The sequence below is a fragment of the Idiotropiscis lumnitzeri genome, chromosome 2 (assembly GCF_059441095.1).
Source record: "Idiotropiscis lumnitzeri isolate Australia: NSW breed Sydney's pygmy pipehorse chromosome 2, RoL_Ilum_1.0, whole genome shotgun sequence".
In the NCBI taxonomy this organism is placed as follows: Eukaryota; Metazoa; Chordata; class Actinopteri; order Syngnathiformes; family Syngnathidae; genus Idiotropiscis; species Idiotropiscis lumnitzeri.
Window position 1 is genome coordinate 32,886,419 of NC_142392.1, and position 25,579 is coordinate 32,911,997.

A 25,579-nucleotide genomic window follows, 5' to 3' on the forward strand; every position below is an offset into this window, starting at 1 on the left:
ATCCACACAAGAACACATAGTGGAGAAAAACCCTTTTCCTGCTCAGTTTGTGGCAAGAGTTTCTCTCGAAAGTCGCTTTTAACAATCCACACAACAACACACAGTGGAGAAAAACCCTTTTCCTGCTCAGTTTGTGGCAAAGGATTCTCTCAAAATGCATATTTAACAATCCACACAAGAACACACAGTGGAGAAAAACCCTTTTCCTGCTCAGTTTGTGGCAAGAGTTTCTCTCGAAAGTCGCTTTTAACAATCCACACAAGAACACACAGTGGAGAAAAAACAGTGATGGTTTGGAACCCAAGCAACAAGACGAGCTGTGGCAACTGTTGTGGGACTTTAAGGACATTTTTGTGCTGACAGAAGAGGAGGTTGGCCGAACAGACTTGGTGCAGCACGAAATTGACACGGGGTATGCACGACCTATCAAAGCACTCCCCCGCCGCCTTCCCCTTGCACATCAGGCAGATGCGGACAGCGCAATTGATGAGATGCTGAAAGCTGGCATCATTGAGCCATCTGACAGCCCTGGGGCCTCAGGGGTTGTCAAGGTAAAAAAAAAAAAGACAGTGAAGAAAAGGTTCTGTGTGGACTATAGACCCTTAAACAGCGTGACCAAGAAAGACTCCTATCCACTGCCCCGCATTGATGAGACTCTGGATCTGGTGTCTGGATCGTCCTGGTTCTCCTCATTAGACCTGCGCAGTGGATATTGGCAGGTGCCCCTCAGCCCGGAAGCCAGGCCAAAGACTGCTTTCTGTACTGGCAGGTGGTTGTGGCAGTTTCGAGTTCTCTGTTTCGGCCTGTGTAATGCACCTGCTACCTTTGAGCGGCTTATGGACAAGGTGCTGGCTGGCATCCCCCGACAGGAATGTCTGGTCTATTTGGATGACATCCTGGTCCATGGGAACGCTTTCCATGCAGCCTTGGAGGCCCTGCGCCAGGTCTTACAAAGAATTTCCACTGCGGGTCTGAAACTTCACCCTGACAAGTGCTGCTTCATGAGAAGAGAGCTTGAGTTCCTGGGACACAAAGTTGGAGGGGAAGGCATTATCACATTGGAGGAGAAAGTGCGAGCCGTGAGGGACTGGCCTACTCCCAGCAACCCGCGTGAACTGAAGAGCGTCCTTGGGCTGGCATCCTATTACAGGCGATTCGTGCGGGGTTTCTCATGTCTAGCTGCACCGCTTTTCCACCTGCAGCGGAAGGACACTGATTTTGACTGGACTCCCGAGTGCAGACGGGCCTTCAGCTCACTAAAGAAGGTGCTGACGGAGGCACCCATTCTCGTCCCCCCAGACGCCAACCTGCCGTTTGTCCTGGACACTGATGCCAGCAATGTCAGAATTGGGGCGGTTTTGAGTGAAGTGGGGGCAGACGGGGAGAGAGTAGTGGCATACTTCAGCAAAACCTTGAACAAGGCTGAACGGCGTTATTGTGTCACACAAAGGGAACTGCTGGCAATTGTGAGAGCCATTAGCCATTTTCGATATTATCTGTCCGGTTTACCCTTCATTGTACACACTGACCATGCGGCACTCCAGTGGCTATTGTCTTTTAAGGAGCCTGAAGGACAGATTGCACGCTGGCTTGAAGAACTGGCACCATATGTCTTCCAAGTGGAGCACAGGACTGGAAATTGCCATGCCAACGCTGACGCTATGTCTCGACGCCCTTGTGCACTTGCTGGCTGCCGCTTCTGCGAGAAGAGAGAGACCCGAGAGAAGAAACTTTGTGGTGATGAGAAAAGTCCCGCGCATGATCATGTCGACCCCGTATGTAGGGAGGTGCAGGTTGTGGAGGCACCCGAATGGAGGAAGCAGCAGCAACAGGATGTTGACCTCCGACCTGTATTAAAGTGGGTCGAGTCGGGTCAAAACCCTAAGTGGGAGAAGGTCACTGGACACTCGCCTGCCACTAAAGGACTGTATTCAAAGATTGGGACTCTTCAGGTCAAGGATGGGGTGCACCAGAGAGCTTGGAAGGAGCCTGCTACTGGGGAGGATAGATGGTAGGTGGTCGTCGCCAGGGCTCTGAGAGAGGCTGTGTTGAAAGCCTCTCATGGGCCTGCAGAGGCAGGACACTTTGGTGTGTCAAAAACACTTTGCAGACTCCGGCAAAGTTTCTATTGGGGTCAATTAAGGCGAGATGTTGAGGACTTTTGTCGCCGTTGTGACCTCTGCACAGCGCACAAGGGTCCACCAGGCCGGTCTCGTGCCCACCTCCAACAGCTAGCAGTGGGCGCGCCGATGGAGAGGATTGCGGGGGCCAGAATGGGCCCATTTTCACGCACTAACACAGGCAACCGTTATGTCCTAGCTGCTTTGGACTATTTTCCGAAATGGCCAGAAGCATATGACAAACCTGCTTTGTGTAGCACAACACGAGGCTGCTTGCAACCTTCTCCCAGAAGTTGAAGATGTTGCTCGTTCTCTTCTTTTTTTCCACAAAGTTCCTCTTTGTACTTGGGTGTCGTTCTTGCGCACATTTTCAAACGCCAATCTCAACAAATCCGCACTTGATCTCTGCTTGGCGATAACTCGTGTGCTTCTTTTTGTTCGACGAGACGAATGAAAGATGGCGTCGTTTTTTTCCTTCGAGACAACCGCAGTCCGTTCGGCACGAAAGCGGAAGAACAAGACGCACCCCGCTGTGATATGATTGGCTGCTGACTTTGTGGAGCACTGTCATCAACTCACCAACAGATGTCGCCACTTGCGATGCAAATCATTGTTATCTTCTTCGAAACATAGAAAAAAACCTAAGATTTAAACTGTATGCGTATGACCGAACATTTTAGTTCCCAAATATGAACTTGAGAGATGCATTGAATTTGACTTTTGTTGCTGGTTTTGTTTATACATCTGACACCATGTTGTTGGTTGGATAGTATTCCAAATGTATTTCCCTATTATTAACAGTTGACATGATAAAGTCATACTTTATGTCAACATATTTGCACCTTTGCCTTTTTACAGGCTTTTTTGACAAGTTGCGATGTGGTTGTAAATTTTAAATTAAAACATGTCACTCTTTTATTACTTAACTGTTATTGTGTTCGAAAATGATTTGGGTATTTATTTAAGTACTTTAATATTTCATTATTCGTTTTAGTATTCATTGAACTACAATAATTCACTATTAATTTCAAGATTCATTTAACTGTTTTAGGAATAATTTAGTATTCGATGTTTAATTGTTACAGAATTTACTTTTTAAATTTTTGTTTCACCATCTTAATCTTATGGAAAATTATTTAACAAGCACCAACACAAGGTTTTTAAAGATAAAGATAAAGATGTCCTTTCATAGTCCCACAATGGGGAAATTTGCAGTGTTACAGCAGGAAAGGTATAGATCACACAGAGGCGGCGGCGTAATGTAGCCGTTAATGTATAACATTAGCAGCAGACATTCAGAAAAAGCAAACCAATGCGAATATACACAGTACAGTATATACGTAAATACACAAATCCCCATGTGTATATACACACTTACATCCCACAACATATACAAGCGTAAGGAAACACTCCGAATATCTGTCTATGGTACAGAGGGAAAATTACTAAAAATGCTGCAATGATAAAAGTGCTGTAATGGTAAAAGTACTGCAATGATAAGACTACTGCAATGGTAAACAAAATACACCATTGGTCAATATTTAAGTACAGCATTGGATAAAGCACAGTAGTTGTGTTTGTTGCATCCTCGGACTGCACAATTGCACAAATGCCCGCCCATTTGTAGACCTGACCTAGTGTTCTTGTTAAAAAGTCTGACAGCAACCGGCAGGAAGGAGCGGAAAAATCTCTTCAGTCTATCACTGAAGGAGCTGTGGCGTGCTCCAAGAGTGTCATTGAGTGGGTGGGCTGGGTTGTTCAGCATTGATGACAGTTTTGCCGTCATCCTCCTACCCCCCATTGAGTCCACAGAGTCCAGGGAGCAGCCCAGGACAGAGCTGGCCCTCCTCACTAGTTTGTCCAGTCTCTTTTTGTCCCGGCCCGAGATGCCTCCTGCCCAGGAGACCACTCCATAGAAGATGACTGAGGAAACCACCGAGTCATAGAAGTTCCTGAGGAGTGTTCCCCGAACGCCAAAGGACCTCAGCCTCCTGAGTAGGAAGAGTCTGCTCTGACCCTTCCTATAGAGAGCGTCTGTGTTGTCGCTCCAGTCCAGTTTATTGTTCAGATGAACACCCAGGTACTTGTAAGTTGAGAACCTCTCAACGTCTGTTCCCTGGATATTCACTGGTCCAGGTGGAGAGTGCCAACGCTTGCAGAAATCCACCACCAGCTCTTTGGATTTCCTAGCGTTGATTTGGAGGCGGTTCTGCTGACACCAGTCCACAAAACCCTGCGTAACCCCTCTGTACTCCCGATCGTCTCCGTCAGTGATGAGGCCGACAATCGCGGAGTCATCAGAGAACTTCTGCAGGTGACAGGTAGAGGAATTGTATTTGTAGTCCGAGGTTTAGCGGTTGAACAGGAAGGGAGCCAGAACAGTTCCCTGCGGCGCTCCCGTGCTGCAGAGTAGCACGTTAGACACACAGTCTTGTGTCCTCACGTACTGTGGCCGGTTTGTGAGGTAGTCGTGGATCCATGTGATGAGGTGGTGGGCCACTCCCCGCTTGCTCCAGATTGTGTCCCAATAGGGTGGGCTGGATGGTGTTGAAAGCACTTGAGAAATCAAAGAACATGATCCTCACCGTGCCCCCCGCCTTCTCCAGGTGGGAGAATGAAGTGTGGAGCAGGTAGATGATGGCATCATCCACACTGATGCCAGGCTGGTATGCAAACTGGAGTGGGTCCATCGAAGAGCTCACCAGGGGGCGCAGATGGACGAGGACCAGTTTCTCCAGGGTCTTCATCAGATGAGACGTCAGCGCCACTGGTCTGAAGTTGTTGAGCTCCTTCGGATGGGGGGTCCAGGCAGGATGTTTTCCACAGCTGGGGGACTCTCCCAGCTTCAGGCTCAGGCTGAACATGTGCTGGACGATTCCACACAGCTGGTCTGCGCAGGATTTGAAGAGCTGGGAGCTAATCCCACCTGGACCCGCTGCCTTCCTTGACTTTTTCTTCCTCACCTGGTTCTTCACCTGAGATGTTGTGAGGAACAAGGCTGAGCAGGAGCAAGTGGTGGTTGTCTGATGTGGCTGGGAACTGAAGCCTGTGGGGGGCGGGGGGGGGGGGGGGGAGAAGAGAGAGAGGGGGAGAGAGGGTTTCATTCGCCGCGGCAGGAGGGGTTGGTGGGTGCTGCAGCAGTTGAGACTAAGCGGGGGCACGCATCTGATCAAATATATTTAAAAATAGGTTCAACTCATTTGCCCAATGAAAGTCCCCCCCCTTCTGGGGCTTTGGTTGTCTGTGGCCTGAGATGGTCTTCAGGCCCCTCCAGACATCCCTGGCATTGTTCCGCTGCAGTTGTTCTTCCATCCGCATCCTGTAGGACTTTTTCCCCTCTCGGATCCTCCTTCTCAGCTGACGCTGCACTCTCTTCAGCTCCTTGTCGCCTGAAACAAAAGCCCTCTTTTTCTCCTTCAGGAGAGCTTTAATGTCCGGTGTGATCCAGGGTTTGTTGTTGGAGAAACATCTTACAGTCCTGGTGAGAATGGTGTTCTCCATGCAGAAGTTAATATAGTCTGTAACTGTGTCTGTTAGACCATTAATGTCCTCACCGTGAGCTTCGCTGAATACCTCCCACACAGTTGTGTTGAAACAGTCCTTCAAGGCCTCCTCGGCTTCTCCGGACCATCGCTGAACTGTGCGTGTCACAGCTGGCAGCCTGCGGACGAGAGGTTTGTACACAGGCAGGAGAGCAACCATGTTGTGGTCAGCTTTGCCCAGCGAGGGGAGGGGCAGTGACGTGTACGCCTCCTTGGTGTTGGCATAGAAGAGGTCCAATATTTTATTGTCTCTGGTTTGGCATGTTACATATTGTGTGAATGAAGGCAGAGAGGAGGAAGGAGAAGCATGATTGAAGTCACCAGTGATAAGGAGCAGGGCATTTGGGTGCTTTGTTTGTAGCCTACTCACAGCAGCAGTCAGTACGTCACAGACTGTCTCACTCTTCGCAGACGGAGGTTCGTACACCGCCACCGAGATCACATGACTGAACTCTCGTAGGACGTAATACGGACGCACGCTAACAGCTAGAAGTTCAATGTCCCGACTGCAAAGATGCTCCTTAATAGTGAGGTGCCCAGGATTACACCATCTATCATTAACAAACACAGCCAGCCCTCCTCCTTTCTTCTTTCCGCTTTCCAGTGTCCTGTCCGCACGTAGAATTTGGAAGCTGTCCAATTCGACGACGGCGTCCGGCGTTAGCTCTGTTAGCCAAGACTTCGTCAACATCAGCAAGCTAGCCTCCCGGACAATCCTCTCGTGCCGGGTTAGCGCTGTTAGCTCGTCCATTTTGTTGGGGAGGGATCGAACATTCCCCATAATAACGGACGGGAGGACGGGGTGATATCGTCTCCTCCTTGCCTGGCGTTTAGCCCCTGCACAACATCCCCGTCTCTTCCTCCTCAGCTCGCGGGGATATCGGGTCTCGCTCCGGGAGCCCACGCGGCGTTAGCACGGAGTGCTAACAGCTGATCTCTTGTGTACACGATCGATCCGTTGCTCCGAGTTTCGTCTCCGGACACGATCGCGAAAAAAACAGCCCCCAACAGAAGTAAAACCACCGCAAGTTGGATGTCGATTGCTGAGATGAGGTAAAAATAAAATAAAAAAAGGTAAAGGGAAAAAACACACGAAAAAGGCTCAATAGTGAGCCACGCTGCTGTAAACAGGCAGCCACTCGCGCGGCGCCGGAATAGTTATCAAAATTATATTTCTTATCAATTTAGCTTAGTTAAGGGATATTTTATTGACAATCTGACATCAATATTCAAAGAGAAAAAAATGGTGGGTGGGGGGCGCGAAACTTTTTTCTAATAATTGAGAGGCATTGCTAGTATATGCAGACATTATATTCATACAATTTTCAGCCCGAGTGAAACACAGCATTGTTGCAAATTCGGGAGGAGAAACGTAAACGTTCCAGTGCTGTTGCAGCAGCGATTTCTCAGAGCATAGCCGGAAGTGACGTAGACGCCAACGCGCCATCAAGGTGGTATGCAGTAATTTTGTTGAAAAAAAATTATCAACCGAATTAAAATATTATATAGAATATATATTAAAAATAACAGCCAGGTGTAAAAACAAACACAGAGGCAAAGAAATATATTTGAAAAATACGTGTTTAAATCATGACGTCATAAGCAAGCGCGCAGCTTCCGAAGGACCTCTACCACATCCACCGACCCGTCCACACCGGAACAAAAACACCCACCGCTAAATTCTTCTGATTTAGTGTGGAACTGACTGTAATTTTCTCACAGAATGTCCAGTGCTACTCTAAAGTACCACGACATAATTCATTAAGTCTTTGTGTGCCGATAACCTCATCTTCACGCGTTGATGCTTTTCGGCGTAGTTAGCTTAGCTTGTTAGCTAGCTAGCCGCTAACGAAAAGAGGCACATGACTCATCGCCAAGCAGAGATCCATTGCGGATTTTTTGGAATTATCATTTGAAAATGTGTGCAAGAACGACACCCAAGTACAAAGAGGAACTTTGTGGAATAAAAGAAGAGAACGAGCAACATCTTCAACTGCTGGGTGAAATTTGCAACAGCCTCGTGTTGTGCTACACAAAGCAGGTGTGTACACGTCTTACTCTCATTTGCTTTGTCAAGAACGACTTTCTATCGTTCGAAAAATGCATCACAACATTAAGTTGTTTGGGGAAATGCGTTCAAGGTTATTGCCGTTTTATTTTTAAATATTGCCTGTCGGTTTGCTAAACATTTGTTTATGCCAAATGAAATCAGTAGTGATGGGTAGATGAGGCATCCTGTATCGTTTCGACACAGTGACACAATGTATTGACACTGTGTTGACACTGTGTTGCTGAATACTGACACCTGGTGGACTTGCAGGAAACATTTGACAGGGTCATCTGACACTGATCTGTCAAACTAATTTTATCCAATTCCATTGATTAGCGACGTGATGTGTTTTTATATATCCTATTTCTTATTACTTTCCATCGCACTAATTATTCTCTTACCTAATTTATATATTTAACTGAATTATTGTTGTATTGCACTGGAGAGGGGAGCTCTCTAATCTCGTTGCACACTTGAGTACAATGACAAAGGGATTTCTGATTCTGATTAGGCATTTGCTTTCACATTATTTTTACATACACGCAATTTCATAAAAGAAATCTTTGATATTCGAGACGCAGTTGATAAATTAAGAGAACATCTGTCTGAATGCCCAAGTAAAAGTGTTGTGAATGACAATGGACTCATTGTAATTAAAGATTTTTATTCCAAAAAATTAGTTTCTCCAGCGTTTTGTTATTCAGTCTATTTCTTTTTTTGAGGCAATTTCCCCCGCCTTTGAGAAGATCCTCTCACAAGGCACTGAAGAGGCCGGTGTGCACAACGCCTGTGTGGCTACTATAAATAGATGAGGGAACGTTGCCTCCATGGACTTCCAGTATAAGAGCGGGTCTTCCGTACGCGCAACGTGTCCTGCTGACATATAGCGCTGCACCTCTGAGTGCGCATCAACAGTGACGTCTTCCATCTTGCGGATATTTAATGCAAAGTAACGTGCCAATAACTCGATGCTTGTTTTGAGCGTCCATCCTGTTGACAGATGCGCTTCCTTATGAACACAGTTTGGCGCGCGACCGCTGTGTCGACACGATTCTGGTAGTGGTCACGTGACTTTCTCAAAGCAGTACGCGCACCGACACGGGGTTTGCCGTGGAAGCTCGGCGCGCGCATCGACGCCTCGGTGTCGTTGGACCCATCACGACTGACTACCTGGCGTCGGATTGTTATCCTACTTGCTCATGCTCCCGTACTTCGATCGTTATCTTGTTCAAGTGTTTCTTGTTGTCGCGTTTTTCTTTCATTTCGTTATCAGCTACAGCTCGGCTCGTTTTCTGTTCTCTTTTTCTGTCGATGATTGGTCTCCTCTTATCCTTCCGTGGTAAACAATCTTCGTCAGTCATTCCTTGCCTTTTGCAAGCGTTTTTCGTTCTACAGTTATTCCCTTTTCCGGGTGCGAGTGTTCCACCAGCGCTTTACGTTCTTTCCGCCGATAGATTGGTATTATATGTATCATAGCCTCATAGTCCTAGATTGTAAATGGTGTAAGAGCCATTTTTTACGTTAAGGTATGTTTGCTTTAAAGCTCCCACCACTTGGGTGCAGTGTGGTATCCATTGACCACAGGGCTATTTAATCAATGGGCTAACAAGACCCAGGTGGTTACTATTGGGGAGGCAAAAAGTTTTAGACCGTGATCGTGACAAGGTGGAATGAATGGTGTGAGCTGACTTGACGGACAATTGGATGACTTTACTTTGGAAAAAGCGGAACGGACACGTGTCAAACCAACCCAGGCCAGTAGTAACCATAGTGACCCGTTTGATAGGGAAAAGGGTCATTACAAGTTACTATTGGGGAGGCAAAAAGTTTTAGACCGTGATCGTGACAAGGTGGAATGAATGGTGTGAGCTGACTTGACGGACAATTGGATGACTTTACTTTGGAAAAAGCGGAACGGACACGTGTCAAACCAACCCAGGCCAGTAGTAACCATAGTGACCCGTTTGATAGGGAAAAGGGTCATTACAATTTAAGTCTAAAACTTGGCTTCGAGCGAGTGAAGATACGTTTGCTTCAAAGTAAGGACAGCGCAGCTGAAAGGGAGCGGCGGATCGAATGGCTTTCTTGTCGCCTTGAGGACAACGTTGGATGATTGCTGATGTTTGGACGTCATCTGCCCAAATTGTTTGCTCGTTTGGAATTATTTGGAACCGGAGCCACGCAGCCGCGGCTCTCTAACCAACAAATTGGAACATCAATACACTTCTATGCCGGCCAACGCCAAGGTATTTGTAGCGCTACACTAATGGCCATTTAGTAGATTGCTGTAAATGTGTGCACACAACTTTGCGCATGAAATCCAATGCATTGGTGGTAATTGAGGGAACGTTACGGGGCGCGTTTGCAATTTGAATTAGACTGTGCGCGTGTACAACTTACGGAAGGTTGCACGGGTAAGCGAGTGATCAAAGGATTTTGTATCAACATAAATATGAGTAGAGAAGAGGACCTCGAAAAAGCTGAACTTTGGACTGAGACACCTAAGCAAGATGATTTAGGGATTGAGGAAGGGGGTCCTTCTGTAAAAAAGCGCTCCGTTAAAATGACTGAAAGGGCCTTTTTGGCAAAGATAGAAACACTGCAAAAAGAGAGAAAAAACAAGTTGCAAAGGGCAGCAAGCCTCAAGCAGACAATTATTAATTTGATGGGTGTCAAAGGTTTTGTTTCAGAGGTAAAATGTACGTTTGACAAATACACTAAACTATGTGATGAAGCTGTTGCACATCACGAAGCTTTATTGAAATTTATGCCACCTGAAGAGTGTGAAAGGCATGAAATGTGGTTTAAAGTAAAAGCGCTCGCTATCGATGAATTTGTTTCAGAAGTAAATAAGTGGTTGGGTAGCAATGAATGTTGCTGGCAAAATGAAGATATGGAGGACAATAATGATGAAATGAAACATCAAAGAATTGGACCTCACAGCGAGGAAGTCCTAGTGGAACCCCATGACAGCATTAGCAATGTAATTTCCAATACTTCCTCAAAGCGCAGTAGGTCTACTACAACATCTTTACGCCGACAAATGGAGGCAGAACAAGCTGTGATCATGGCGCGTGCTGCTGCACTTAAGAAAAAGCACGCTTTGGAAGAACAAGCAGAGGACATTAGAAGGAAACAGGAACAACTGGAAATAGAAACAGAACTAGCTGCATCTGCTGCAAAATTGATGACGTTAAAATCCTCTTCATTTAACAGTGTTGCTAGTAAACAAAGCAAACATTCAGATGGAATGTCATCCTACTTGAAATCCCAAACTAATGCAGCACTAAGGAACCCAGCGCCGAAGATGGAAGCAACAGCCAGAACACAGGCACATCAACCAAATATGAATCTCAGTAGTCAAGCAGCACCGCATTCTCAAAGCATCAGAGATCGAACCAGGATACAAGCATGGCAAACATCTGCAACACAGGAAACCCAGTCAAATATAAATCCCAGTGCTCAAGTTGTACACCCGTTGCAAAACAACAATGTACTCTACAGGCTGTTACACAAGCAAAACGAAATAACAGCACTTTTAGCACAAACACAAAGTTCCCAGTTGTTACCACGCAGAGAAGTGCCTTGTTTTAATGGAGACCCTCTACAATTTCGGACCTTTATGAGAACCTTTGAACGTTGTGTGGAAGCAAAGGTGCAAAGGGAGGACTGCTTATTCTATTTGGAACAATACACTGGGGGCCAACCTAAAGAACGAGTTCGCAGCTGCCAACACCTACCACCGGACAGAGCCTATGATGCAGCCAAAACCCTACTTATTAAACATTTCGGAAATGAATTGAAAATCACAGCCGCCTATGTGAATAAAATAACACAATGGCCAACTGTAAAGTCAGAGGATAAAAGGGGGCTACAAGACTATGCATTGTGCTTGGCCGAGTGCTGTAATGCAATGAAAGAACTCCGATATTTGGATGAACTCAATATGCCAGCAAACATGAAACTAATAACTCAGAAGCTTCCTTATAAACTCAGAGAGCGTTGGAGAGAGAGGGCTTGCAGCATCTATGAAACGCAAGGTCATAGGGCAGGTTTCAAGGACATTGTAAGATTTGTTGAATATCAAGTCAAGATCATTTCGGATCCAATCTTTGGTGATATCCAAAACACCACAATTGACACAAACAGGAGCAACAAAACTCAAGCAAGCAAGGCATATTTGCAACAAAAATCACAATCCAGGGGAAACACCTTTGCAACTGCTGTTATGTTCAATGAAGAAGCTGCGGGTACAAACAATAGAAATGTACAAACTCAAACACAAACTGCACTGCCTACAACTGATAACAGTCGCTGTTTGTATTGTACACGACAACATGCATTGGATCAATGTTCAGAATTGAAAAGGAAACCTCAGAGAGAGAAGCTGGACTTTCTCAAGGCGAAAGGAGTGTGCTTCGGCTGCCTGCACACAGGGCACATGAGCAAGGACTGCAGTAACCGCATATTGTGCAAAATATGCACCCAAAGTCACCCCAGTGTTCTCCATATCGAAAAAAGGGAAAGAAGTGAAGAGGAAAAGCGGCCAAAAGGACAGCCACAGGGAGCACCAGTGAGTGGCACAAGTGTTTCCACGTGTGGACATACAGGGGCCGGCGGCAGTAATGGCATTCTGTCAATCTTACCTGTTAATGTCAAATCTACAAAAGGAAACAAAGTGGTTCAAACATACGCTTTTTTGGATCCAGGAAGTACTGACACTTTCTGCTCCGAAAGTTTAAAGGAAAAACTAAACCTCAAAGGCAAAGGAACCAGTATTCATATACGAACTATGACCCACAACACCACTATGCCAAGCTACATGATTGAAGGCTTGGAAATATGTGGTTTGAGCAACAACCATTATTATCAGCTTCCCATCACATTCACACAGAAACAAATGCCAGTATCTGTAGACAATTTAATCAGCGAAAGGGAGTTAAAGAAATGGTCTTATCTTAAGGATGCGCACATTCCTCGTATCAGCGCTAATGTTGAGTTGTTGATTGGCACAAATGCCTCAAAGGTAATGGAACCCTGGGAGGTGATCAACAGTCGCGGCGAGGGACCGTATGCTGTTAGAACTCTTCTTGGCTGGGTGATTAATGGACCTCTACAGGGAAATAGTGCAACACAGTGTGAGAATGGCCACACTCTGGCACTGGTTAATAGGATCAGTGTTGACCGACTCCAACAGTTGTTGATAAATCAATACAATCAGGAATTCAATGAAACATCTTACAATGACAAAGAGGAGATGTCAGTAAATGAAAGGAGATTCATTGAAATAATGGAAAATTCTGTCCAATTTAAAGATGGTCATTACATGACAAAATTGCCTTTTAAAGATCAAAATGTGAAAATGCCAAATAATATTTCTGTGGCCAAGCAACGTGTTGGATCACTCAAAAGAAGACTTCAGAAGGATAAAGAGTTTCACAAGGAATATTCCACTTTCCTATCTGATGTCATTGGAATGGGATACGCAGAAATGGTTCCAGAGGAACAATTAGAGCGGGCTGAAAAGAAGGCCCAGCCAAATGGTAGAGCTGTCACTGAAGAAGAAAACGCCATAGTTAACGAAGACAGAGTGCCACATCAACAGTTACCTCCTCCACAAAACAAGAGCGAACAAGCTGTTGAGTCAAAAAAGGCCAAGAAGAAAGCCAAACAGGCAGTGAAGGAAACTGTGACAGCTGTTGTAAAGGAGCCGGAGGAAGGCACATGGGAGACAAAGGTGAGCAACAAGGAAAAGCGTGAACAACGCAAGAAGGACAAGAGTTCCAATGATGGCTCTGCCAGTACTGGTGGTGGTGGCGGCACTCCTATGAATGCTTCTCCAGAGCAGCGCAAGGCCTCAGCATCTACTCCACCTGCCAACCAGAAGAAGAAGAAAAAAGGAGGGTCATCAAAAGTAACTGCAGAGAAGATTAATGCTGCTGTAGCCCATGTTAACACCAGTGAGGCACCAATAGTAGCAGCAGGTGTGGCTGACATTCAAGCGGTCAAGGTTCCGCACACTGTCGCTCCAAAGACTCAAGGCCCGTGGACTGCCACAAGAGAACCAGCACCATTGTGGAAGGCTGATATTGATGATTCATGGACTGTGATTGATAGGGTTCCTTCTGATCTAGTTTCTTTGACTAAACTGGGCGTTGGCGAAGCTGATCCTCAGCTGGTAGATAGCACATTATGGCTCAGTCAGCCTAAAGTAGATGACGAGTGGTCTGGATTCCATGGTGGTTCAACAGATCCCACCTCTGACTGGAACGCTCCCTCTGAAGTTTGGGGCAACTATGAGGAGCCCAAACCTCAGTCCACTCCTGTTCATGAGCTGGCTCGAAGTATACCCGCCAAACCTAATCAACTGAGTGGAGCTGCTGAGGAGGATGATAAAGTTGAAAAGGACAATGGAGAGACTGCTGCTGACGGAGGTGCTAAAAATAAAAAGAAGAGGAAGAAAAAAGACATTTCTTACCGGGGGACGTTGTTGTTGTTGTTGATTCAACAGCTCCTCGTGGATCTTGGATACTTGGAAGGATTTTAGAGACATTTCATGATAAAAGGGGTCTGGTCCGTACTGTACGTCTTCAAACCAAGACCAGCGTGCTCGATAGACCAGTGACAAAAATATGTCTACTCTGTGAGGCAACTGAGTAACCATGAACACTTATTAGACACATGTTTCAAAAATACCCAGTACATAGTTTACATTATAAGAATGATTATTTGTTCTCAGTTATTTATTTTGTTTCTAACGCTTTAATTTGAGTTAACTTTAATGGCTCATTGTGTTTGAAGATTGTAATTGGTTTGCCTTCTGTCAAGCCCAATTAGGGGCCGGTGTGTAAGAGCCATTTTTTACGTTAAGGTATGTTTGCTTTAAACCTCCCACCACTTGGGTGCAGTGTGGTATCCATTGGCCACAGGGCTATTTAATCAATGGGCTAACAAGACCCAGGTGGTTACTATTGGGGAGGCAAAAAGTTTTAGACCGTGACCGTGACAAGGTGGATGAATGGTTTGAGCTGACTTGACGGACAATTGGATGACTTTACTTTGGAAAAAGCGGAACGGACACGCGTCAAACCAACCCAGGCCAGTAGTAACTATAGTGACCCGTTTGATAGGGAAAAGGGTCACTACACCGGGTTTTATTTTATTTTCCCCCCCCCATATTCTTATTTCCGTTCCTGGTGAATCAGCACTCTTGGCCCCCTGAACCCGCAAGTGTAACAATTCTTTTTCTCCATCCAATACAATATTTTCTTTCATCGATGCAGAAACGGGGGTTCTACTCATACAGATCAGCAGTTTCTCATTGACGGACTGTTTCGCTTGATGTCAGTAACTGGGAGGTGCACGCCCTCGAGGACGGCCACCCGGCACAGCTGAGTGGTGGTGACACTATTGGACGGGTCACTGGCGGAAGCTTCAATCCATTCGCGTCTCGCCCCGTCTCCCAGAGAGCTCACGAACTTAATCCCTCATCATATTTTACAAATGCCAATGCCAATTGGTTTTGTCTTCTGTTTATGATTCATATTCAATTCCCATCAACATCTCAACTATAATTTAGCTATTCTTTTTTAACTAACTAATATAACCCCGTTTTCCTCAACCCATGAGTCAGTATTCTTTGAAGTGGATTATCCGCAGACTAAAAATTTCTAATTTAATTTAAATCAATTTACTGTATCTCAAAAGTCCCCTCATAACATGATAATTCATCATATTCCTGTCATTTCCATCTCAAAATGTCGTTCCATTAATTGAATTATCGTAGTACATCGGTCGCCAAACTGAAGTATGGAACATTAGATGTTTTGTTTTTTTCGTTTTGCATGACCTTTAACCTTGCATGTTCTGTTTCAACAAAATTGTATCTCTTATCAGTTTCCCTGTTTCATGAGTTCCTGCCGGGGGCAAAAAGGAGGAGTTCAGAGAGGAATTTCACCCTCAGGGGCAATCCCAAACTTTTGTTTCCAGGACATTGTAACACTCTGGGCTGGTTTATTGTTCTTCTTATTGCAATTTTACTGCATTCAGTCTTCCTCGAGACTGAATACGTTCTAGTGTTTGCCAAATAGTTAATCCTAGTTTCTCACTTTAGCTTTTCACAGTCAAGATATGAACTTTTTCAACTGCACAATCACTTCATTGAGGTCTAATTATCAATTATTTACCGTAGTCAGACTTTTGCCGTCAAAGAGACCTGTTCCTTCACCGTACGTCAACGTTTTTATCACTCAGGGCGTTTCCGTGTTGACAAATCACATTCCACGTAAGATCCATTCATCTTAGATTTCTCTATTTATATGACCGCTTCTTGCAATGAAGATGAATTTCACCCCAATGATTATGTAGCCAATTATCTTTCTCATTCTAATTTTGCTTTAGTTATTATCCAAATTTTTTAACATTTTTTATGCTGCATCTTTCAATGCACACTAGGACGCACACGCGTTAGTTGAACTGATAAAACGGAATATTAATGCAATCACATATGGGTTTTAGAAAGGGCAATTTTTTCTACAAAGGAGGGACTGGCACTGGTTTATAACTATCACCCCTTATCTCCTGCGTGGGGGCTGCCTGAGTTCCTGGTCCCACAGTAGATGGTAGCCAGGTTTTTGATTTTGCGTGGCCTTGACCAGAACACGAGTAATCACAGGGTACATATCTGAACAGCGGAGTCGAACCGGCCCAGACTTAATGCATTATTCTTGCTACGTACCAGCGAAACCGTCGGGCCCTCCACACAACGGTACGCCTCGATCCTTGCTGTGTTCCATGCCACAAAGTGCCCAATACGATACGTGGACGCGCGCTTCTCTTCATTATTTCTATTTTCAGATCATAATTTTCCTGCTAAAATTTACACCCTGGCCAGGGTCTGTGCTCAAACTGAGCTTATTCACGACTATGTTGTCTAGAGCTATAGTTTTACACTTCTTAGTTCTCATCTCTTTAACCACTAGACCTTTCTTTTCTTTATCTTCTGCACATTTCTCCCACACTAGTCCCCATTTACTTAGTTCCTATCATCATTTTTTAAATTTATTTATTTTTTTTATACTTTTTCTAATGTTCTTTTATAGTGCAGTTACTTTGGCATCTTTGAATGTCTTAATCATTATAGAGGCCTCTTGTTTAAACAATAATTGAAACTAACACAGGGACATTTTCCATGACCAATCGGCCAGCAGACCCACACGCACAAGCTTTCTTTAACGACCCCAAAAGCCCCGACCGCTTGGACACAGGCGCACAACACCCATTGTGAGTAAAAGCATCTCACCGAAAGTTCAGCCGGCCGGCTGTTGAACGCCTGCGCCCCAGCACCCTGAGACCCTCAATGGAGCAAAATGCCAAAAATGGGGTATATTTTGTTGTTGATGTGTGGGTCTGGCTCAATTTCCCTCCGGACAGGTCGCCGAGCATGACAGAATTGGTGATGGAAAAAAATTCTCTGACACAGTCATTTTGGTTAGAAAGAGATTTTATTCTCGTCCCATGCTGATGTCAAAAGAAGTCTCCCCAAAAAGAAAAAAGGTTAAGATGTCCCCTCTCTCCGGCCTTCCCGTCTTATAGGGAATGGCCACACCGGACATGAATATTGAAGGTTTGTATTACGATTGCTGGCATTATTTTAAACACTTACGGGACAGAAGGTCAATTATTTAATTTAGCAGGTTCATATTTACTGAATATGTTAAACATTGATATAACAAAAAGCATTTATCAAATGAAAGTAGAAGTACAGTGCATCGATAAGATTGACTGGGATTGTAGTCATGGTGTTTACTGATGCATTCATATGCTAAATTTATATGACTTTGTTTAATTGTAAGACCTCAAACTTGCACACATTGTATTTTCATGACCCACACTCTCATTCAGAACAAACAGATTCAGTCTGCTCAGGTCAAACTGATGACAAACCAGATAGCACTTCATGGACAAATACGACTAAACACATTCTCCACATAGGCCATAGAAGATACAAACATATCAAGTTGGGCAGGGGAGGACGTCACAGGGACGCGATCAAGAACACCAAAAACACATAATTTGATCTGGGAAAACATACACCACACAAATAATTTGATCTGGGAAAACATACACCACACAATCTGTACACTGACGAGATTACAGGGGAATGAGAGACGGAGAGACGGAGAGACTGCCGCCTGCCTGAGAAGGTCAGCCTTGGACGTGGAACGTGGGAAGGAGCAAGGACAACCGATTCAACCTACATGACCCTTGACAAAGAAAACCTCCTAGAAAATGTGAGGCTGGGCTGAGATCAGCGCGCCATTTTTCTATTGTACGCGTCTGAGTACAGTTTCTCGTCAGAATAAGAAAAAGCCGCCCAGATACTATTTCCTGAACTCCAGAAATCGAAGAAACTAAAATATCGGAACTCTAATCAGTTGTTGTTGAGCCTTTTTGACCCTTTTCTTCTTGAGTCCAAAAAACGAACACGCATTGGAGTAAGTTTGGCTTTGAAGATTCATTTACTAAATGTTTCTCATTTTCTCGGTGGCTCAACTCCAACAGTGGATATAAACATACACTACATCTGTCAGCATAGTTTTGAAACATGATGACATGACAAACTTAATTTCTTTAACAACATATAAAAACTGGAATATGTAAAATGTTAATCAGTTCAAATTTTAAACTGGAAAAAAAACACGGAGTTTACCCCCCACAAATGGTTATTCTTTGGCATTTATTTTCTGCACTGATTTCATTTGGCATAAACAAATGTTCAGCAAACTGGCAAGTAAAAGGCAACATTTAAAAATAAAACGGCAATAACCTTGAACGATTTCCCCAAACAACTTAATGTTGTGATGCAAATTTTTAACGATAGAAAGTCGTTCATTACAAAGCAAATGAGAGTAAAACGTGTACAAACCTGCTTTGTGTAGCACAACACGAGGCTGCTTCCAACCTTCGCCCAGCAGTAGATGTTGCTCGTTCTCTTCTTTTATTCCACAAAGTTCCTCTTTGTACTTGGGTGTCATTCTAGCACACATTTTCAAACGCCAATCTCAACAAATCCACACTTGGTCTCTGCTTGGCGATAACTCGTGTGCTTCTCTTTGTTCGACGAGACGAATGAAAGATGGCATCGTTTTTCAAAGTCGCACTGAAAGGATTTCCTGTTCGTCACGAAAGCGGAAGAACAGGACACACCCCGCTGTGATATGATTGGCTGCCGGCTTTGTGGAGCACTGTCACCAACTCACCGACAGATGTCACCATTTGCGATGCAAATCATTGTTATCTTCTAAACAGAGAAAAACCCAAGATGCACATGAAGAAACATTTTAGTTCCCAAATATGAACTTGAGAGATGTACTTACCTGGCAGGGGAGATACCATGATCACGAAGGTGGTTCACCCAGGGTGAGGCTCAGCCATTGCACTCCGGCTGTACTGACCCCTGCGAATTCCCCAAATGTGGGAATCTCGACTGCACAATTTCTGACAGTGGGGGACTGCGTTCGCGCTCTCCCCTGATTTCTGATGGTAATGGCTGCCAGGATGGCCGAGTGGTCTAAGGCGCCGCGTTCAGGACCCAGTCTCCCCAGGAGGCCTGGGTTTGAATCTCGAATTTCCCCATTGTGGGACTAATAAAGGCATTATTATTATTATTGAATTTTACTTTTGTTGCTGGTTTTGTTTTCACATCTGACACCATGTTGTTGGTTGGACAGTATTCCAAATGTATTTCTCTATTATTAACAGTTGACATGATAAAGTGAAACTTTCTGTCAACATATTTGCCTTTTTCCGGGGTTTTTCGCCAGCGACGTGGTTGCGAATTTTAAATTAAAATACATCACTGTTTTATTCTCGAAATGTTAGAGTCTTAAAAAATGATTTCAATGTTTATAACTTAACTAACTTAAATATTTCATTATTCGTTTCAGTATTCATTAAACTACGGTGATTCATTATTTATTTCAAGATTCATTGAACTGTTTTAGTAATAATTTAGTATTCAATGTTTAATCGTTACTGTCGTTACTTTTTAAATATTTGTGTCACTATTTTGTTCAATCTTAATATTATGGAAAATTATTTTGCAAGTAAGGTTTTTGTTATTTATTGTGGCCACCTGCTTTTGAAGAAAGTGCCTTTCGCTTCTTGTACGAGAGGATTCTTTGTGAAGCCAAAACAACACGACCTTGACTGATAAGTAGGCTCAATGCAGAAAAAATATATTTTTGTTTTAAGATTCCACAGTTCCTGTCAAATAAATCTTCATCTTCCTGTGTGCGTCAGTATCTTCCCACGCACTTCTCCCACTGAGATTACTCTGCAGACTGACTCAAAAGAACAGACTATCTCATTGATCTTCCCTAACTGCTGAAAATTCCACAACAATCTGGGGTCAGACGTGGGATAGCTGAATATCCGCCGGTGAAATTCAGGGATGCTGGCAGGTAACCTCCGGGGTTCAATTAAGACAGCAGCAGCAACGAACAGCGTGATGCGGATCATCTCCTCCGTGGTGACAAATAAACGCTGACTTCAGTCGCCATCAAGTTGCCAACTCCTGACACACTAAAGCCATTGAGAGAAACTGAGACTATTTGCGTTTCTCTTTCTGGTTCTTTTTAGAGTTCAACTTCTAGTTCAGTTTTTCACCTTTTCACAGTGTAATGAAGGCCAGTTGAGCAAGTGGAACAAGTGATTTTATTGATTGTGGAAGGCACCGATTTCATAAGCACAGTTTCTTCTCACACCTTTTCCATTAGGTACGATTTAAAAGACAACCGAAAAGCATAACGTTAAAAAATGTTGTTCCAGGCAAAGGCAATTAATTTCATTTAAATGTTTGATGTAAACACAAAATAAAATCATCATCACTCAGACACAATGCACTGATCACATTGGCCTTGTGTCAATAAAAGAGCTTTGAAAATTCAATATATCATATTTTCTAAATCACATTTACATCTTACCACAAAGAGTCAGTTCCTTCAGGTTTTTTTTTTTGTCTTTTTAAGCTTCAAGGATCGCTGCTATTCTCGTAGGGCTGGGCAATAAACCGAAAATTTACAGTGATCGAAATTTAATAAAATCATTTTGCCCATGTCGGTTAATTCGGTGTTTAAAAAAAAAATGAAGTCCTTTTAGTCTGCAGCTTTGTTCATGCCCCTGTAAGACGGCTTGAGCGGCTGTAGTCACGTGACTCCACCCAGCTGAACAAGAAAGAAAACTGACGACGCGGTCGTAGCTGTCGATTCCAATCTAGAAGCAGCTGACACGGCTGAAGACGAAGTAACGTTAGTTGAAATTGTTCCTGTCGCGCTTGTCCCGAAAAGAAATTCGACATCTGTCGTTAGGAAATGTTTTGGGTTCCATGAAGACGATGTTTAAGCAAAAAAACATGAACTACAAAGTGCATCGTAAGCACCTGAAACAGCGCGTCCAACCTTTTCTTTTTCACCACCCACAACACAACCATGCTGTTGACTTGGAGCTTGTGCTAAAAGTTCAAAGTGAGAAGCAAGGTTGGACAAGTGACAACAGCCCATAACGGAGGCGACACCATACGAGAGAACGTCTCGGTGGTGGACGCGATAGCCGAGCACATAGCTAAAGATAGAGCTCCTCTAGTTACAATAGAGCGGACAGGATTTAAACGCCTCATGAAAGCAGCCGACAAGAGGTACGCAAATATTTGTCACAAACTGTACTTCCCAATATGGACAACATCGGGACGGGAGCGTAGACATGTCGAGCATTTTGCATCCACATCCGACTTGTGGTCGAGTCGCAACATGGATCCCGGTTTGAGCCTGAATGTGCATTACATAGACGACAAGTGGCGACTGCACACCACTCGAGACGGCACATTTTCCTGATGAACCACACACGTTTATTTGGCATTGGCATTACATTGACATTTTTTTCATTTTATTTAGCATTTTGTTTACAGGCGACTAGCTCCTTTGCACATGGCAATATTTATATTGTTTACAAGATACCTTTACACAAATCTAGGCCTATGCAAATGGCATTACAGCATCTCAGCACAATATATTTGCAGAAAAAGATTTTGTGAGAGGTACCCTTTTTCTCCTGTTCTTTGTGACATTGATCAAATCATGCAAAGCAAGCTATTTGAAATGTTTATACAAATGATTTTTGTACTTTTATTTTTCATTGAAAGTAATGTGAACTAGTTGGCCAATAAAAAAATCAGTTAATATGCATTTCCTGCATTTATTTTGATTTTGGTCCTCAGGGGGAATTTATCGTGCATTTATCGTTATCAAGGTAAAATTGCCCAATTTATCGCGATATTGATTTTAGGTCATATCGCCCAGCCCTATATTCTCGCCATCACAATCGTGTCTCGCAGCATGCCGTTTAGTGGCGAATTTTTTAGCACAAACGCTGCAACTGAATGGCTTGCCACCACTATGTGTTGTTATGTGTTTAATTAAAGTAGACTTTTCAGAGAAGCATTTTCCACAAACTGAGCAGGAAAAAGGTTTTTCTCCACTGTGTGTTCTTGTGTGGCTAGTTAAATGCGGCTTTTGGGAGAAGCTTTTACCACAAACTAAGCAAGAAAGACGTGCAGTGTGTGTTTTTGTATGTTCTGTTAATCGTGACTTTAGAGAAAAGCTTTTACCACAAATTGAGCAAGAAAAAGGTTTTTCTCCACTATGTATTGTTGTGTGTTTTCTTAAATTAGACTTTCCAGAGAAGCTTTTGCCACAAACTGAGCAGGAAAAGGGTTTTTCTCCAGTGTGTGTTCTTGTGTGTTCTGTTAAATTTCCCCTTTCAGAGAAGCATTTTCCACAAACTGAGCAGGAAAAAGGTTTTTCTCCAGTGTGTGTTCTTGTGTGGATTGTAAACGTTGACTTATGCACGAAGCTTTTGCCACAAACCGAGCAAGAAAACTGTTTTTCACCACTGTGTGTTTTTCTGTGCCCTTTTAAAGACAGCTTTGAAGTGAATGAGTCAGTGTGACATGCCCTTTCACCTTTGGCTTGCCCATTATCATCATCATTAGTATCATCATCATTGTCATGAGCGTCTGATGTGTCCTCACTATGTACTTGTGATGGCCCCCAGTGGTCTTCATCACCTTCTGTTGTCACGTGATGACTTGAACTGCTGCTTGTAGGCTCCGCCCCTCTGTTGTCCTCACTCTCATCCTTGTTTACATCTTCAGTCTTTATTGGGACAACGTTCACTGGTGACTTGTTGATCTCCTCCTCCTCCTCCTCCTTTTTGATGTGAGTCAAGTCTGGCTCCTCTTTCACAGAACGGAGATCATTTTGTCTGACGTCTGCAGGACACAAAAAGACAAATTTGGTTTGGTCATGTCAAAGCTCATGCGGCGACTGTCTTATTTTCTACCGTACTACCTTGACTTGTTCCTGCCGCACACGGAGCAATGCGTGCGACCCCAACTTGGACCGGACCATGGGGGCATTTCACAAAATTACGTCCTACGATGTAAACCTCCTTTTTGCAGCACAACAGTGAAAAACGAGCATTTAAAAAGGAAGCATGTTGTGGCTGATGCCCGATTTCATTCCGGACATAGTCACAGGCGTTTCTGGAAGCGATCTGAAGTTAGCACACACAGGCTATTGTGTGCGTCTGATGGAACACCTGTTGTGGGACCCCAACATATTGATGCAGACCACTGGGGGCCATCGCAACATAATGTCATTAATAGAATAGAAATCCTTCAAGTGAAATATGTTTACAAATTTTTCATTTTGCATTTAGAGATAGTTTCATCGTGGGTACTTTTTGCTTCCATTCTAATCTGTATGCCTAAAAGAATTAAAGGGGCCCTGGAATCAGAGTCGCGATTTATTGCATGATTTATGTTTGTTTTTTGTTTTGGTTTTTTTTCCCCAAAATGACATTTAGCCTGCTAGTACGTTCCAACATTCCCCTTTTTAATTTTTTTTTTTGTAAAATTTCTGTTTCTAAATAAATTTTTAAACAAAATTACGAGTGAAGAATCAAAATCCCTACACATAAATTAAGCAACAACACTTTCACTCTGACTTTCATGTTGACATATTTGAATAATGTATATTTAAAAGTTATCCAATATGAATTAAAATTAGACTAAGATACACCATAATATTATTAGAGTTCACTGAATTATTTTGTAACTGCAATGATGCTGAACAGCCATAGGGTGTCAATAATGAGTAACAAAGTAACACAAGACCTCGCACTGATACATCATCATTGTCATTTGCATAAATTATCAAGAACTATGAGTTGAGGGGGAGATGCAAACCACCTGGGCCACAGGAACTTTATTACCAGGAACTAAATGTTCCTGGCCTTGTTGGTAGAAAAGGGGGTTGTGACGTTCTCCCTTTTAAGCCCATCGTATGCCAAAGATGCAGATGCATTCCTTGCAGCATGCGCTTGTTCACTGATGAGATCCGTGCAACCCTGGATGGATGCATTCAATGTATTTTAAATGTTTGGATGAGGTGAAACTACGCACCCGAGGTCCATTGACTGTCACCCGACCAATCCAGTAAAAAGTTAATAAATAAATAAGACCAATACGTACTTGTTTTTTTTTAAACGTAATATTTTGCGTTTTATCCACTAAAATTGATCAACCGCCATTGATGTTTTCGCCGCAGTGTGCACATTTTTTAGAGTCAGGCAGAATTCCTTCCCTAAATCATTGCTTGAACAAGATATAAAAACCAGAAAATGTAAAATCTTAAATAATCAGTTCGAATTTTAAACTGAGAAAAAAAACATGGAGTTCACCCCCCACTATTGGTTATTCTTTGGCATTTATTTTCTGCACTGATTTAATTTGGCATAAACAAATATTTAGCAAGCCGACAAGCAATATTTAAAAATAAAACGACAATAACCTTGAACGCATTTCCCCAAACAACTTATTGTTGTGATGCATGCAATGTTGTTCTTGACAAAGCAAATGAGAGTAAAACGTGTACAAACCTGCTTTGAGTGGCACAACACGAAGATGGTTGCAACCTTCGCCCAGCAGTTGAAGATGTTGCTCGTTCTCTTCTTCTTTTATTCCACAAAGTTCCTCTTTGTACTTGGGCGTCGTTCTTGCACACATTTTCAAATGATAATTCCAAAAAATCCGCACTCGATCTCTGCTTGGCGATGAGTCATGTGCCTCTTTTCGTTAGCGGCTAGCTAGCTAACAAGCTAAGCTAACTACGCCGAAAAGCATCAACGCGCAAAGATGAGGTTATCGGGACACAAAGACTTAATGAATTATGTCGACGTCCTTTAGAGTAGCACTGGACATCCTTTGAGAAAATTACAGTCAGTTCCACACTAAATCAGAAGAATTTAGCAGTGGGTGTTTTTGTTCCGGTGTGGACGGGCCTTCGGAAGCTGCGCGCTTGCTAATGACGTCATGCTTTAAGCACGAATTTTTCAAATATATTTCTTTGCCTCTGCGTTTGTTTTTGACCCTGACTGTTCTATTTTAATATATATTTTATATAATATTTTAATTCGGTTGATAAAAAAAAAACTAAATTAACGCCACATTTGCGCGTCAGCTCCTACGTCACTTCCGCCTATGCCCCGAGTAGCCGCTGCTGGAACAACAGTGGGACGTTTACGTTTCTCCTACCGAACTTGCAACAATGCTGTGGTTCACTCGGGCTGCAAGATTGTATGAATATAATGTCTGCATATACTAGTATTGCTTCTCAATTATTTCACGCCCGCCCCTACCAAGAAGTAAACGATTCGCGCCTCCCCACCACCAATTTGTTTTCTGTCTTTGTAGATTGATGTTAGATTGTCAATAAAATAATAATAATAATAATAATATTCCCTTTATT

General features: G+C 43.5%; 3 protein-coding genes and 1 non-coding gene across 4 annotated transcripts in view; 2 read left to right on the forward strand and 2 right to left on the reverse strand.

Moving 5' to 3' along the window:
- Positions 1-9,481, reverse strand: part of LOC148342348 (uncharacterized) — a 28,067-nt gene extending 18,586 nt beyond the window's left edge. Inside the window, exon 1 of the mRNA XM_088288151.1 lies at positions 9,427-9,481. Coding sequence (XP_088144277.1) covers positions 9,427-9,481 — 55 coding nt within the window. The remainder of the gene's footprint in view (positions 1-9,426) is intronic.
- Positions 9,482-13,074: 3,593 nt separating this feature from the next.
- Positions 13,075-14,259, forward strand: LOC148342349 (uncharacterized). Its single transcript, XM_088288152.1, has one exon. The coding sequence runs from the start codon at positions 13,075-13,077 to the stop codon at positions 14,257-14,259; it is 1,185 nt and encodes a 394-aa protein (XP_088144278.1).
- Positions 14,260-19,082: 4,823 nt separating this feature from the next.
- Positions 19,083-19,246, forward strand: LOC148342350 (U1 spliceosomal RNA). The gene has a single exon (XR_015842411.1). It is a non-coding gene; the product is annotated as a U1 spliceosomal RNA (small nuclear RNA).
- A 1,592-nt stretch (positions 19,247-20,838) lies between these two features.
- Positions 20,839-25,112, reverse strand: LOC148342351 (uncharacterized). The gene is made up of 2 exons (XM_088288627.1): positions 24,711-25,112; positions 20,839-23,040 (listed from the first exon to the last, which is right to left on the reverse strand). Exons 1-2 carry the CDS (start codon positions 24,835-24,837, stop codon positions 22,052-22,054), a joined length of 1,116 nt encoding a protein of 371 aa, XP_088144753.1. The 5' UTR covers positions 24,838-25,112; the 3' UTR covers positions 20,839-22,051.
- Positions 25,113-25,579: the final 467 nt, after the last annotated feature.